General features: G+C 34.6%; 2 protein-coding genes across 2 annotated transcripts in view; both read right to left on the bottom strand.

The window, feature by feature from the left end:
• The window catches only part of Ance-3 (angiotensin-converting enzyme Ance-3), a 44042-nt gene extending 35427 nt beyond the window's left edge, over positions 1 to 8615 (bottom strand). Inside the window, exons 1-2 of the mRNA XM_069055533.1 lie at positions 8151 to 8615; positions 1437 to 1595 (exon numbers count right to left, since the gene is read on the bottom strand). Coding sequence (XP_068911634.1) covers positions 1437 to 1595; positions 8151 to 8540 — 549 coding nt within the window. The 5' untranslated portion in view covers positions 8541 to 8615. The remainder of the gene's footprint in view (positions 1 to 1436; positions 1596 to 8150) is intronic.
• A 4912-nt stretch (positions 8616 to 13527) lies between these two features.
• On the bottom strand, positions 13528 to 14776 carry LOC138137006 (odorant receptor 10-like). The gene is made up of 5 exons (XM_069056310.1): positions 14457 to 14776; positions 14307 to 14405; positions 14150 to 14252; positions 13938 to 14096; positions 13528 to 13890 (listed from the first exon to the last, which is right to left on the bottom strand). The coding sequence occupies exons 1-5, from the start codon at positions 14774 to 14776 to the stop codon at positions 13843 to 13845; spliced, it is 729 nt and encodes a 242-aa protein (XP_068912411.1). The 3' UTR covers positions 13528 to 13842.
• Positions 14777 to 15000: the final 224 nt, after the last annotated feature.

Genomic DNA, 15000 nt, shown 5'->3' on the forward strand with positions numbered 1-15000 from the left:
AAATAGGTTATGTCAATTCAATTTTACTTTGACAATATAGAAGAAAAATGTTCAGTTCGTGATGACTTAAACCCTATAATGTGTTTGTTTTTACTCCTTAGGTGAACATTTGAACAAAAATGTTCTCGAAAACTATTGCACTGCAGTGGTGAAAAAACAAACAAAAAATTAAATACAATTTGATTATATTATTTTTTCACGATTGTGTTTTTCACTTAGTTACCAGCGTTAGTGATAGATGTTGTAAGTTGCATTTACAAACCTCTCACTGGTTTCCTTAGAAAACATAAAAAAAAAATCAGTGCTGTTACGAAATATTACAGGACCAATACTGTTAAGAAAAAACAAAGAGCAACTACCTATTTAGGTAACAATTAATAAGACTAATAAGTAATCACCAAGACAACGACAATTTGTTTATATTGGGTGGGTAATTGTAGGTAGGACAGAGCTGACATTTCTTTGACAGTTGATAGTGGCGCAATTTTGAAAATTGTCAGGTCAATGTGCAATGATATAAAAAAAAATCAAATGCACGCTTATGAAATGTCATACAAATGTCAACTATACCCCACCCGCACAGTTGCCACATAAATTTTCGTACCTAGTTGCCATACTTATCCACAATCATTTTGAATCACCCAATATAATTGTCCTTGTGGTTTTTTTTGTAAAATGTCACAAGAATGAAGACTTTTTGTACGTAAATTCGATCGAGCAGAAAATAGTTTACGCCATAAGAGTGTAAAGTGCTTCTAAGGGAATCTCGGTAAACTTTTCCTAGATTCTGTTAGATTGCACTTTACTTACCAACCTTGTGGTGTAATGTACTTTGTACATCCGTTTCTGACCTCAAGACAATTAGGGTCTAGGTTTGAACAAAGTTAACCATTTAAAATGTTTCAGTTATTGAGATTTTTTTAAAGAGATACATCATTTTACGAGGTGTAAAATATTTAATTATTATAGTTTATATCTCTTAGCATGATGATCTTTTTTATCTCTCTTATTGAAGTGCAACATTTCCTTTTCCTTTTTTAAAACACCAAAAGTGTTTAGCTTTTAACGCTTTTTTTCGTTTTACTGCCAATTTGTCATTTAGTAAGAACTTCTTAATTAAAAGTAATTATTATTGACCAATTACCTCTTGGTAAGGTACAGAGGAGACGTCCCTGACTCAGATAGATATAAAACTGTCTTACTTTGTTGAAATATAGTTATATGCCAAATTTTTTTGATGATAAAAAAGTTTTACGTTGTTGCTGTGACCAATACTGTACACATGAAGATTTGAATATGAAAATAGTTTTTTCTTCGACCCTGATCTTGCAATGGCCATGGCCATCCATGTCACGACGACAAACTTGCTCCAGTTTTAAAATAAACAAAACAATCCTCTACTGAGCTGTTAAACAAGTACATATAGTAAAACTTACTCTGTCTAGTTGATCAGGTGATAAGGCAGCAGGTCCCACGATTGATAAGTACCGAATCTGACGAGCAATGACGGGGTTGATCACACCCCTTCCACCCACTTGGTTCAACAACTCCCAGACTCCGTGTTGAAAATCGGAATAGAGTTGTTGAGCGTTCAGCTGCAAAAAATCCAGTCGTTAACACACCGCTCACGTCGCATCCTTTTAGGTATAAGAGGGTTAATTGTCCCATTATTGACGCATTTACATTCAGAATTCACACACCAATAAACAAATGTACCCTTGGTGCCGACAATTAATTTTTGACATCACCATCAGTCGTGACACTAATAGACAATTTCTTAGAAACAGTAGGAAATATGAAAGGGAGTGGCAGAAATCGAGGTGCGGTGAGAAAAATACATCGCATCGGTTCGTCCAACACTTTGAAAAAAAAATCAATCGTTACATAATCTCTTCATAACATTAGCGATACAGTTGTTATATTAGTCGAGCATAAAAGAATCATGACAGGTTCAATCGATAAGTCTCGTATATTAGATGGATGATTGCGTCTCAGTGATAAAAATATTCAAATTAAAAAAATAAGCAAAGTCTAGTCACGACCTAATTACAAATTAAGGAGTGCTAAGGTGCTGCAATTAATTTTAACCTTGATTTCCGATGTGTCCTGTTTTCTTCAGACAAACATCAAGGTATTTTCATTTTTTCTCCGAGTGGAGCTTCTTGGAAGATTAATTAAGAAATAACGCTCCCGTTAGTTAGTTCTTGATTAATTTGTTCACACTAACCTTGATGCAATCAGACGATTTTACAAGGTTTTGACGTCACGTAGTTAAAGACGACAGGAAATGCACCGTTGTTGGTGCAATTATGTTACGTAGCTGGGAAACATTTAAAAAAGTGAATTGTTTTAAATCTCGCTACGAAAAAGATGGAATCAAGAGTGAAATTTCTATGCTTTCTGTTGATGATTGTCTCTGGGAAGTAATGTTTAATTCTTCTGCAAAAAAAATATCAAATGGCTAATAAATGCTTAAGCTGTCTTAATGACCCTATTTTGTTTTCTTCAAACCGTCTTACTTGGTACTGTACTTTATACAGGACTATCATAAATGTTTTTAGAATTTGCGTCTCTAATAGATCTATTATTGTATTCAATTTGGAATCGTTTATGGCTATCTATTAAAGCACTCGTGGTTTAATTGATCTCTAAGAACATTTTTATCGATATTTCAGTGTATTATTGTCACTTACACCAAAAAACTTCCAATATTAATGTTTAAACTTTACTTTTTAACATCTGTTGCAGATGTAGTTACATCCGTTACCTTGAATTACCAATTAATACAAAATTCCCTAGAATTTGAAAATTTATTTTTTTTATTTAAAAATTAAAACAAGGGTGCAAATTCTAAAAAATAACATAAAAAACTCGTTTTATAAAGGCATTGGCGCACTCGTCCCATAGAAAACTCCCCTCCCGTTTTCTACACCTGGGACTCGTGCGCCAAATCAATCCTTATAAAACTCGTTCTTTAATATACTATTATCACATCGTAGCTAGTTGTGACATTGCCTCTTCTGGAATATTTAGTAATATTCAACAATGAAGAGTAGACGATACAATTAATACTTTACAAAATATCAAAATTTTCTAAACGAAGAAGCGCCTTTGGTGGAAATTGTTGAGGGTTAAGGCTGTTGTGCTGAAATTCTGATTTCGAGCAATGTGGGTTGCATACTTTGCAAATGTTGAATGACAGTTGTCAATCACGGGATTTGTCGGGATCTTTCTCAGCGGTAATTATGGCCACATTCTAAGCTGATGAGTTCCATAACAATGCAATAATTTTCAAATATTCTGGCTTAAAATACATTGATATCAAAAGGGCTACTCATCTGAACTACTTTAGATATTTCATAATTGTTATCAAATGTCCATGACGTCCATCGCATCATCATATTCTGTTACGAAATGGGACCTACGGGCTCCCCAAATTATTGTCCATTGTTCCGACCTGCATTATTGTAGATAGAAAGTTTGTATTACCAAAGAACTGTATTTTTCCCTTTATAGATGTTACAAATCCGAAACAATCGTGCCTGACGTGTTCGACAACACATATTTTGCTCTCGCCCCTCTGCTTTGACACTCTTTAAGTACTACCAAATTTGCCTAATCGTCCCATCAAGAGGTACCAATTACGACGAGAAAAACAAGCCGGCCGGCCCCTCTCGTTTCCGCAAACAATGCTCCTGAACTTTCTTTAATGCCAATGTTACAATTGAGTCGCTGTTACGAAACGGTGCAATGACAATATCCGAAGCAGATAGTAAAAGTGGAACTGGTGATAATGTAAACAGGGTCATCGTCCTGTTCTTTTATCAACCGCACCCCACTTTCTTCGCAATTCTGTTGACCATTTTTATTCGAATTTCACCGCGATTTCGTCCCTCAATACGAAAATAATACATACAACGAAATACACTCGATTGTGCAACGGTTAATGGAAATGGCGACGCACGAGCTGACATCGAAGAATGGTGTCAGAGTTTAAGAGGCTTAAGAAAGAATTGTTTCATTTCTCCTTCGGATTTTCTTTTTTGACTCTAACACATTGTTGCAAAATCTCTTATCTCTCCTCTTTCTGACTCTTCTTGTACACCCCTACAGTCTTTCTCCTTTCTTTTTCCTTTATATTTTTCTCAATTTCTTCCTCTTTCTCTCTTCGAGATTCTCGGTTCTGTCAGTGTCATTCTTTTTAAAATGCATGTCTTGACTATCCCTTGCACCCATCTCGGCTTATCTTATCGATTATGTCCCGTTCTGGGTATGCCTGTGCACAATGCAAGCAAAAGTTCAATCTGAAGGTGTTTTCTGTTTTTCTTCCAATAAATCGTCTGGGAATTGTTCATGGTCGCTCCCAACGATTTCATAACGACCACATCACACTCATTGTTTTATCCCAGCTTGAGCCTAAACACATGCGATCTGTCATTAAACATCACACAATTGCATAATTGCAATTAGCACGGTCGACTGATTGCAACACATACGGGACGCGGTCACTCCATCACCGGGTATAATACGTGTAATGTCAATGTCAATGTGTTACACATTTTACACCGTGTGTTTATTATGATTATGTTGTTCCACTTGTGTTTACGTAAACAAAGCCGTTTTCAGACGGACGTTCATTCATGGAGTCTATTAATAGGACACGAGCCTGAAGAACAAAGTAACCAAGCGCGAAGCATGGGCGATGGGACAATAGACATTTTTGAAAAATTTCAAATTGTTGCGTGAATGGAAAAACCGATTTTGGAATTCTGTATTCAAACTAAGTTGGTTACAAGATTGTTAGAAATTAAATACATACAAATAGGAGAATGAAAGCAAAACGACCAATTTTAGCCTACCACAGAATACATTTCTCATACGAATTTCTCATGCATACGGATCATACAGTGATTCAAGTCCTTTTCAACGAACTGCAAAATTTTTCATTAAAAAGAACAACTTCCCTTTCGAATATTTTTTAAAATTTGGAAAAAGTAATACCTACTCCGAAGGTGTGAGATCTGGCGAAAATAGTGTATGGTTAATTAATTCAGATTCATTAATTTGTGCAACGTAACGACTAAATTGTGAGTAGATCATTTGTTTTGGAAAAAATGACACCTTTGGAAAATTCACTATTAGGTATTTTTGTCGAAAATCGCAAGACACATAAAAGTAGCCAATAGAAAAACAGAATTCGGTGTCGTTTCTATAACAATATAGAGATTTCCTGGAAATTTTTTGCACCTAGTAACCCAACATGAAATTAATAAGTGGACATTTTTTCAGCCAATCATAATAATTTATTTATTAAAAATCTCAATTTTTTTTCCCGTTGGCAAGGATAATTCTGTTACATATATGTACAACTTGATTTTTTTTGTCAGAAATTTATAATTTAAGAAGCATAATGTCTGTGTCGTTGCGATTTTCTTACCGAATATGCCCTCGTGCATTGATTAATATCCGGAAATTTTATTCTCATGCATTTTCAAAACGTAATTAATACATTTTGGAAATGCATTCGAAAAAATTTCCGGAAATAATCAATGCACTTGGGATATTATAATAAGTAATAATTTCTTCGTCCAAAATCAAAATGATTCTTTATCCTTTGTCCCCTTAGTCCTGAGCATCAAGATTTTTGAATGGGAAGAACCAGTGTTTCCATTTTTTTGATTGATCTGTTGTTTCTGATTCGTAATTCGTCTACAGTACTTAGAGAAGAATCATCCTCAAAACAACTACAATATGACTTCTATGTTGTCATTCTCAATTGTTTCTGGTCAGCGTTGAAGCATTTGGGAAAGCACTTCGCAGATATTTTTTTCATAGTGTTTACTATGACTAATAATGCTTTATTTGCCCTCCATCTTATCTCCTTTCCGTCTTCATTCCGTATTTCTCCCCTTTCCTTTCTCTCCCTCTCTCTCATTTCGCTACATCCATTCCACATGTGCTCAATGTCTCTCTCTCTCTCTCCTCATAGCACATTCTGCACCTTCTTTCCTCTCCTTCTATCGAATACCTGTTTCCTCTCTCCTCGTTCACACACCTAAATCTCGCCATCATTTTTCTTTCTGTTACACTCTCTCTGCCCAGGTACTCCGGAATTTCTCATAGGTACTTCCCGTTGTATCTGGATTCTTTGATTCTTTCCTTTCTTTCTTGATTGTCTGCGTCTTTGTCCCTTTCACTCAGCTCTACATTCATCCATTTTTCTTTTGCCCTTAATTTTTCCATTTTTTCACTGCCAAACCGGTTTCTCTGACAGTATTTTTTTCTCTCCTTCTTCTCCGCTCTTTTTTTTTTCTTTTCTCTCCAGCATTCGGTTAGTATCCTGCACTCTTCCCTTCCATCCATTTTGTCTTTAAACTTTGCAGGTCTTTTACCCACTTTCATTTTCCGCCTATTCCTCTTACACTCTTCCCTCACTACAGAGTGTTTACAAAATAAATATATACAAAAAATAAATATGTCATGCGCGGCATTGATACTGTCCAGAGTGAACACAGAGATGGTTCTTCCAAATCAAAATTAACAATTTTGATAAAAAAATTATAATAAGCAAAAATGTGGTGGAAGCAAAGAGTTAATGAAGAAATAGGAAACAAAAAAATAAATAAAATAAATTTCAAAGATTTATATATATTTTAAGTTAAAACAAACATTTTTGACTCACTCGCACGTGACTCCGTCTTACACAATCTTTTTGATAAAAAGTGGTAGCTAATAAATTACGTTGATAGCTGTATGATACGTTAAAAATTGCAACACTTGCTTATACATTTATTTGTTTATTCCAAGAAGTGTGTTGATAAACAAACAAACTTTTCAAGAAAGAAGTCAAATATTCAAGAGCCATGTTGTGAACTATTGGTTTATCAATATCAATTTCATGGTTTATGCTTTCAGTGAGTTATACTAAGAGCAACTGTATTTGAACTTGCTTTGAAATCGACAGGTTTAAGGTCTGGATCATTAATCATTTGATTTATTTATTAATGTCTTGATTTTTCGATTTTTTACTGTGGGAATGATTTAGTCGCAAAAAGCACTGTTTGAAATAAAATTTTCAGAGAAATTAAGCAATAAATGGAAATAAAATTCAGGGCCAATTTTAATTTGGTTTTTCAGTGAAAAATATTTGTTCAGTTTACAATGTTTGCTTTTGACGCGGCGTCAATGCGAAATATTCCATTTTTTTATTAAAGAACAAAAAATGGAACGTTGTTGTTTCTACAATTATCCTAATAAGGCACAACATTTACATACAATTGCTTTTTAATATAAAATTTATCAAACAGATATTATTCACACGTCATTCATCAAAGCTAACTTATGTATAAATTGAAGGTTTTCTCTTTATTTTTTCATCATTGTTAAGTAGTTTTTTCTCGTTCAGATTTAAAAACTAGCTCATCTCGATCTTAGTGGAAATAACCGAATGTTCAGTCAGATTAATTTCACACTTAACACAGTAAAAGTATTTTTTTTTAATTTGATTGATGAAACAGAGGGCGGAGCTTAGAATCGCACCATACCTAAAATATTCATACATTGAGTTTAAAATCTTATAACATTGAATGTTAAAATGTATAAAAAGGTCAAATGAAATTTTTACAGGAATGTTGGAAATTCTTTATGAATTAAAGAAATAAGAGCACTTCCAAAATGTTCCAATAGTCATATTTTTGTACACGCTGGCTCATTTTGTTTTTGTATATTATTGTTGATTAGACAAGTCGTAAGTAAACAATTTTTTACGACCTGTATGTTCTACTATTAATTCCACTTTTTGTCACTTATTAATATGACTTAAGTGAATATTTCCATTAGTTATAGTTTTTATTCTACCTTCGCATGGAAACAAGTAATCATCTTGCAACCTTTGGAAAATGATTTAGTTCAGCTACAAGAAATCAAAGCTGTTTACGTCATTTATTACTATTTATGTTGCAAGAAATAAATAAAAAAAGCCAACTGGAAAAGTGACGAATTTTCCTGACTTTTTCCGACACTGCTGACCATTTTATATAACAAACTGAAAGTAAAACCTGCGAAACAATAGCGCGGGAACTTGTCGCTCCATTTTATTATAAATTATTTTCCCAAGCCGGCACTTCCTCTTTCGAAGAAATTTCACTTACCGCCTCCAACTGCGTGGCTTGATTCACGTTCGTTTCAAAATTCCACTGCGCGTCCACGTTGTTCGTGCACTGCTGGGACGCCTGGACGTCCAGCTCCTGCAGGAGCGCCCTTATGTCCCTATTGTTGGGCGTCGTGTTTGGTCCCTCGTTCTCCCTGAATCTGGTGTCCCCGCCGGCGAACCTGCCGTCTCCCACGTCCAGTCGATTGTCGAACCTGTTGTCAAACCTGGCGTCCTGCCTGGACGGGTCCAGGTTTTGCTGATCCGTGTTGTACACATTTTGGGAGTTGGCGAAATTCGTGTTGTCGAACTGGACCTGCGCCTGGGGGTGCACTGCGTGGGCGATCAACACTATCGTGAAGAATTTCCGGGTGAAACTGATGTCGCACATTGTCAGGGCGAGTGTTGCTATCGGAGTGTTGACGAAGTTGTGCCTTCCACGTGCATATTCGAACTGACAATTGTTTGCGTATCTTCTGGATTACACGTGGGAACTTGGGTGGGAGGGGCACGATTTACCTTGTCCTGTTCTGGGCTATTGTCGCTTTCACGCGATTGTCTTTGCTGGAATTATGCTAATGGAGTGCTAAGGCTGGCCCTTTCGGGCCATGCTTTAACACTACTATAGTCCATTCATTTTAAATCTTGGGTAAAGTTGTAAACTCAAAACGCCGTAAATTACGAAAGCGGCAAGTTTTCATTGTGTGGGTACTGTAAAGTAGTAATCCCTCTGTTCACATAAAATTGGTACCACGTCGTACTTTCACCATCTTATCGACGAGCAAAAGAAAGAGACCTTAAAGTATCCGCAAATAAAAAAAAATTAAAACACATTTTGCGATCAGTGACCAAAAAAATGTTAAGAGATGTTGATTTTGTATTGGGAAATTTTGTATTTGAGAAATAAGATTACTAAATAAGGAAATAAGAGTAATTAATAAAGTATCCATTTAAAGTAAATTAATAAATAAAATAATAAAATACTTACATAAACAACTAGAAAATTAATCGTCATCTGAATCAAATTCACTAGATGATTCACCAGTATTGGCAACAAATATTCCAGCACATTAAGAATAATTTGTTCAGACTGATAAGTCAAATGACCCAAACCACCTGACATATTGAGTAAAATTAACGCACTGAATTTACTTTACACAACACAAGTTATTTCTTGAATGGTACAACTAAGACTGTATTGTTTAGTGGCTTAGGGCCGGCCGGTCCTGTATTTTTAAAATTCTGGAAAACCCCATTATTATGTACATTCTGTCTACGCTTGGGATGTCTTAATATTACCTGCACCCGTCGTATAGATAAGGTAAGCAGAACATATTTATAGTACCTAAAAACAGATGTTTTACCGACGAATGCAAATGTATGTTAAATAATGAGCCACCCAGAACACTCGATATTTGTCTCAAGAAAATCCGCGGATAAATTTAACTACAAGAACGCAATGCCCTCAGAAATTTAATGTTTGGGATGGTATTTTTAATAATCAAATTATTGGGCGATTTTAGTAGTAAATTTAAAAACAAACATATTTAGACATTTTGATAAATGTGAATAAAAATGTTTCTAATAACTTGACCATTTAACAAGTGTTAAATTTAATCAATTTCTTAATGAAGTAGGTACCTGAAATCACGCAAAAACTATTTTTCATGTTAAATTCCTATGGTCAGGTTTGGTAGTTGGCCCTCGGTATTGAACACAGTTTTAGATTCACTGAGTTTCGGACAAGTGTCAAAGCAGGCAAGTTTTATTACTAAACCCAAGATTTAAAATGAATGGACTATAGCTCCATAATACCATCATTTTCAAGTCTACGATTATAATAATTGATTGACAACTTTTCTGATTCACTGAAAAATGCACTAGTTTTATTATTAGGCTTTTCAAAATTACGATTTCTATTTTTCTAAAATATATTTTTTCTTAATTACTTACCCTATTACTATTAATATAAAAATTTGTTACACAGTCTAGGACTGGTTTATTATTATTATTATTATTATTAAAGGTCAAGTTTTTAAATTTTATTTTTGTAAAGTAGGCTTTCTGATTTTTTTCAAAATTATTTAATAGTTATTTATGCAACGAGTTTCTGTGTAAATTGGGCTTTTCTAATTGCCAGAGGGACAAGATTAAAACACGAGCGTAGCGTGGGTTTTAAGGCCTCGAGGGCAATTAGAAAAGCCCAATTTACCCAGAAACGAGTTGCACACAAAATTTTATTGTTTGAAACGACATTCCTAAAGCTTCCAAATCTTTTAAAAATGGTTTCGCATTTGCTTTTGACAGTTTTGACAAATTTTTCAAGACCTGTCAGAAATGTAACGTTGAATGTGTTGTCTATGGCAACGGTTCGTTATCTGCTCATTTTGTTTTAGGGCAGTTTACAAAGGAGAAAAATCTGAATTTATGACAGTTGAAAACAATAAATATAATTATTTCAAAGTAAGAGTCACATCCTAGTGCACCAATTACAACATCAGCACCATTCACAAAATATGTTTGCACCATTTTGCATAAATTATGATAAATGTGCCAATTATACCTACTTTCATGTGATTTAGTCAAATCTAAATTCCTGAGAAGATTATTATTATATAGGTGTTCATTTAAATTTATCTTCAAAATATGTAGGCGTTGAAGAGTCGATTGTGAATGCACCATGGATTACGGATCATGAATCAGCTGCTTAAATCTAACCTCACTTTTTGCGTGGTTTGTGTTTTTACTCTGCATACTGCCGCGTGGTGCGTTCACAATAGACTCTTCAACGTCAGCTTTGAGAATAAATGAACACCCGATACATTTGGCAATGTAATTTGTCGAGGAAAACCGAATAAAATGTACTGCATTTACCTACTTAACGGTAATTAATGCAATTTTGTACTGACGTCATTGGCCAACCACATTATTATCTATTTTATGGCACGTTGTGATTCAAGTTTAATTATTTCGAGGCAACGGTAATTGTGGAGACCGTATTACCTGTCTGGTGGCGGTTAATTGCATTTTTTTTCAGAGAAAATTATCAGGATCATAATTAAACTCGGTGATTTCTAATTTTAATATAACGAAGCAAAAAATCGCTTAATATTGATGAACTTATTTTCTGCAAAATTAAAACCAAACATAATTTAGATTGGTTGTTTGTTACAGCTAGTCGTGAGCAAGCATTCAAAAACATAGGAGATTAAAAAGTGGGGTTTTGACAATACGAAATAATTGAGACAGGGGCAACAAAATTAAACAAATCTTCGACGCAGTTGGAAATTGTTCTGGTGAAAGAATGCAAAATTAATTAAAAAAATTACTGAAAAAATGTTGCTATCTAATTGTCTTCAAAATTTCTGTCCATGCAGGGATTCCTTTGAAGACCAAACATAATAGCAATAAAAACAAAATTATTTGATTTTTGACCTTTGTAGGTGTTGGCAAATAAACAGTTGCATTAGTCATTTGTATTACGTGACAAGAGTATTCATTTAATGAGTGATGATTTACAACACGTCAATCCACTTAATATTGACTTGCATGACCAATAAACCTGACTTGCTTTTCAATTAATTTTAGATTAAATTACTCACATGGTTGGAAATAATACATTTATCTTTTTCCATTTTGTTGAAATGGTGAGGAAAAATTTGAAAGAGTACATGAATGTTTAAGAGTCGGCAAAGAAGAAGCAAGAAGATGTTTGCTACAAATCTGAAAAATGAGTTACTCTACCATGCAATTAAGCTGAATAATAACACGTTCCACTAAGAACCTTAATTTAATGATTCATGACATCTTTTAGTCATGTTCTCATATGAATCCAGTAAATAAAATTATTTGTCGAATAAACAGGATATCCTAGTAATGACAGAACAAGAAAAAAGTGTATTTTGTTAAATAAATGGTTGGAAAAAAATCATCCACGCGAGATTTAGCTCGAGGCTCTCCATTAGAGTTATTATTATTTGTTGGGGCTACTGTAGGCGCGGCCTCATCATAATTTGTCCCATGCATCAGAAAAATATTTTATTTTCTCACGTTGACAAATTCATTTATCCTTCAGAGATTAGTTTCCTGGTGGCAAAAATATCCAACAACAAAGAATTGCAATGATGGTGAACAGAAACGAACCACCCTCATAGGTAAGGATAAAATAAAAATGTTTCTTTAGGGTTCAAGGATAATTAAGAATAAATGAAAAGACAGTTGTTAATGACGATCTTCGGCTAAATTGTGTGAATGTTGTTAGGGTCAATAAATCTAAATCGATCCATTGTTTCTTGCACGAAGGGACAATGGCTTCTGTCAAGCCTGTGTTCAAGTACACATTGCAAAATATTTTCTATTCATCAAGTTAATTCCAGGTATGTGATTTTGCATGGGACTATGTAGTGGATAACAGCTGTAATTATTTATGTTTGTGTGTTTTGGTTTCGAAGGCTGAGGCAATTAGTGTCTGAACAAAGAACTTCTTCATATGGATATCCTTTTTTTAATAAGAAAATTCACAGATTTGTATTACAATGCCGTCTGAATAAGCCATAAATAAATATTTTAATGTAATCACTTTGAATAGTTTATTTACAATTAATTTTTTTGTTTTATTATTGTTTAAATAAAAAATGCAAATTTTTAATGGACACAGTGAAGTGTGAAGAAGTTGACTTATTGTGAGGAAACAGATTCAAGTAAATTTGAAAAATTGTTACGAAAAAGAGTGGTTGTAGTAATAATTGAATAACCATAAGAGAACTTGGTAAAGCAATTCAAAATTACTATAATAAAGAAGATTAAATAAATGTGTAAAGAAACATCAAACGTGATAATAGTCGAAGAGAAAAAACATTTAAAGAAGAAATTTTAATACAGGCTGATTATAAATGATTGTCCCATCGCAGTTGGCGCTGAAACCCACACAAATTTTGGATGTGCCGCCAGCCTCGCAACGTTAGACAAACTAGTAGTCAAATTTCCACTATCCCCCGTAGCGCCACCTATCGGCGATACTAGTCTCACTCATGTTATGAGGCTTGTGGCACATTCAACTGCCAAGTGCGATGGGACAATCAATTATAATAACCCTGTATGTTTAACGGAATCCAACAGAATCACATTTGGATTACACTGAAACAAATGAAGGAAGTGTATCATGCGATTAGAAAAAAACACAAACTTCAAAAATGTCCAAAAATGGAAAAAGGGTGAATGTGTGAAAATTCAGAAAAGGAAAATTACCAGAATAAAATACAATCAGCAGAACTGACAGGATGTGTATTTATTTTAAACACCTTTTGTAACAACTTCTACACTGATTCTGCAAAATTGTGGACAAAAATGTTTCTTTTTGTAAATAAAAAATCGCGCCTTTGTGTATTTCTATAGAAACGGTTGAAGTGTCTTTTTTTTTGTAACCGGTAGAAGGTCTTTTTGTCCTTCGCCCAGCTGGCGACCTCGTCTTCGTCTCGGTCTTCAATCTCTGGGCTTAGCACAAAAAGACTCACTTCTACTCTTTATGATATAGTTTACTATTATTTGTCTATTATTTCACTTCGCGTTCTTTAAATAAAATTATTTATAGTGCAGGACAATGATAGGTGCTTTGGACTACTTTAAAAATAGTGATGAACATGTGTTCGTTTTTTCTTGTTCTTATCGCTAAAGCTGTGATTATCGTTGTCAGATTATACTTGTCGTATTAGAGCAGAAATAGAGAATCCTGTGCGCATTATCTACGAAGAAACAACACATTAAAGGTTCAGAAGAACTGAAACAATACCTGAAGAAACATATTTCTGTTGACATCGAACAATCCAGCACCGGTGAGTCGAAGAGGCTTCTGTGCCCTCATCAACATAAATAGAACATGTTTCGGGATTTTGTTGTTGCTGGAGTTGTACCAATCTATTTGATAAATGTCATCCGGCAAGCTTTCAGCCTGAAAATGTAGGTATCTTCACTAGAAAAAAAATCTGCTCAAAATGGAAGTACCGCTATTTCTAGATTGCTGGCAGAGAGGAAAGTGAAAGAGCTTTGCATTATGATTCCAACGATGTAGATGGCTGCCAAAGTAAACTTGTCCCAAGACTGTGACCTGAAGACAACACTTTATAGACTACAGACTGAGTTGCATTCTTTCTGCACCTACTCGTTGATCACAAACAGTTCAATACAAAGCCCTTCTATTGACAGCAAGTACTGAAGAAGGAAAAATTCAGAAAATACTCGCTTCATTTTCTTGTGCTCTCTACAACACTTTACCTGTATTAAGTGTCTCAAAGTACTTGACTAAACTCACTCCAACAACAAACAATGATACGCGGAACACTGTTTTAGTTTCTTGAAACAAAAACTCTCGTGTTTTGCGGCACTGTTTTCACCAATTCTGATCGACTGTAGAGTTTTCTTCAGAAGAACGAACTGAATTTCAAATTCACCACACATCAGCAGAAACGTACCGTCGATAATGATTGCCACTGGAATGCTCTCAGACAGGCAAATAATTTGCAACGTGTAAACAATCGGTGTGAAATAGTTTTTTGGTTCTGGGACCCAACTCTCTTGGGGCACTTGAGCACTTGTTTTAAACACTGGAGTCAAGAAAAAATACAAAAGCATGACGACGCTAATGGCGCTCAAACTCTTAATGATAAAGTTGCGAAGTGACATTTGCTTTCTAAACTTATCAGCTAGGTGTCTTCCGTACTGGTCGTACTTCCAGAAGTATCGCCTATCTTTTATTAGTTCTTCCAGCAAGGGTGCGTGCTTCAGTATTGCTACTTTCCTACCAAACACCTAAAAAAATGGAGTTTATTGTGTAGAAATATTGTCCGAGATTTATA

The sequence above is a fragment of the Tenebrio molitor genome, chromosome 8 (genome assembly GCF_963966145.1).
Source record: "Tenebrio molitor chromosome 8, icTenMoli1.1, whole genome shotgun sequence".
NCBI classification, from domain to species: Eukaryota; Metazoa; Arthropoda; class Insecta; order Coleoptera; family Tenebrionidae; genus Tenebrio; species Tenebrio molitor.

What these genes read in the sequence shown, in the direction of transcription:
- LOC138137006 (XM_069056310.1), bottom strand. Translation starts at nt 14,776, where the DNA reads ATGCTTTTGTATTTTTTCTTGACTCCAGTGTTTAAAACAAGTGCTCAA. An exon ending in TATCATTGTTTGTTGTTGGA is followed by an intron (nt 14,406 to 14,456) that starts GTGAGTTTAGTC and finishes AAAGTGTTGTAG; the next exon opens with AGAGCACAAGAAAATGAAGC. An exon ending in GAACTGTTTGTGATCAACGA is followed by an intron (nt 14,253 to 14,306) that starts GTAGGTGCAGAA and finishes TGTTGTCTTCAG; the next exon opens with GTCACAGTCTTGGGACAAGT.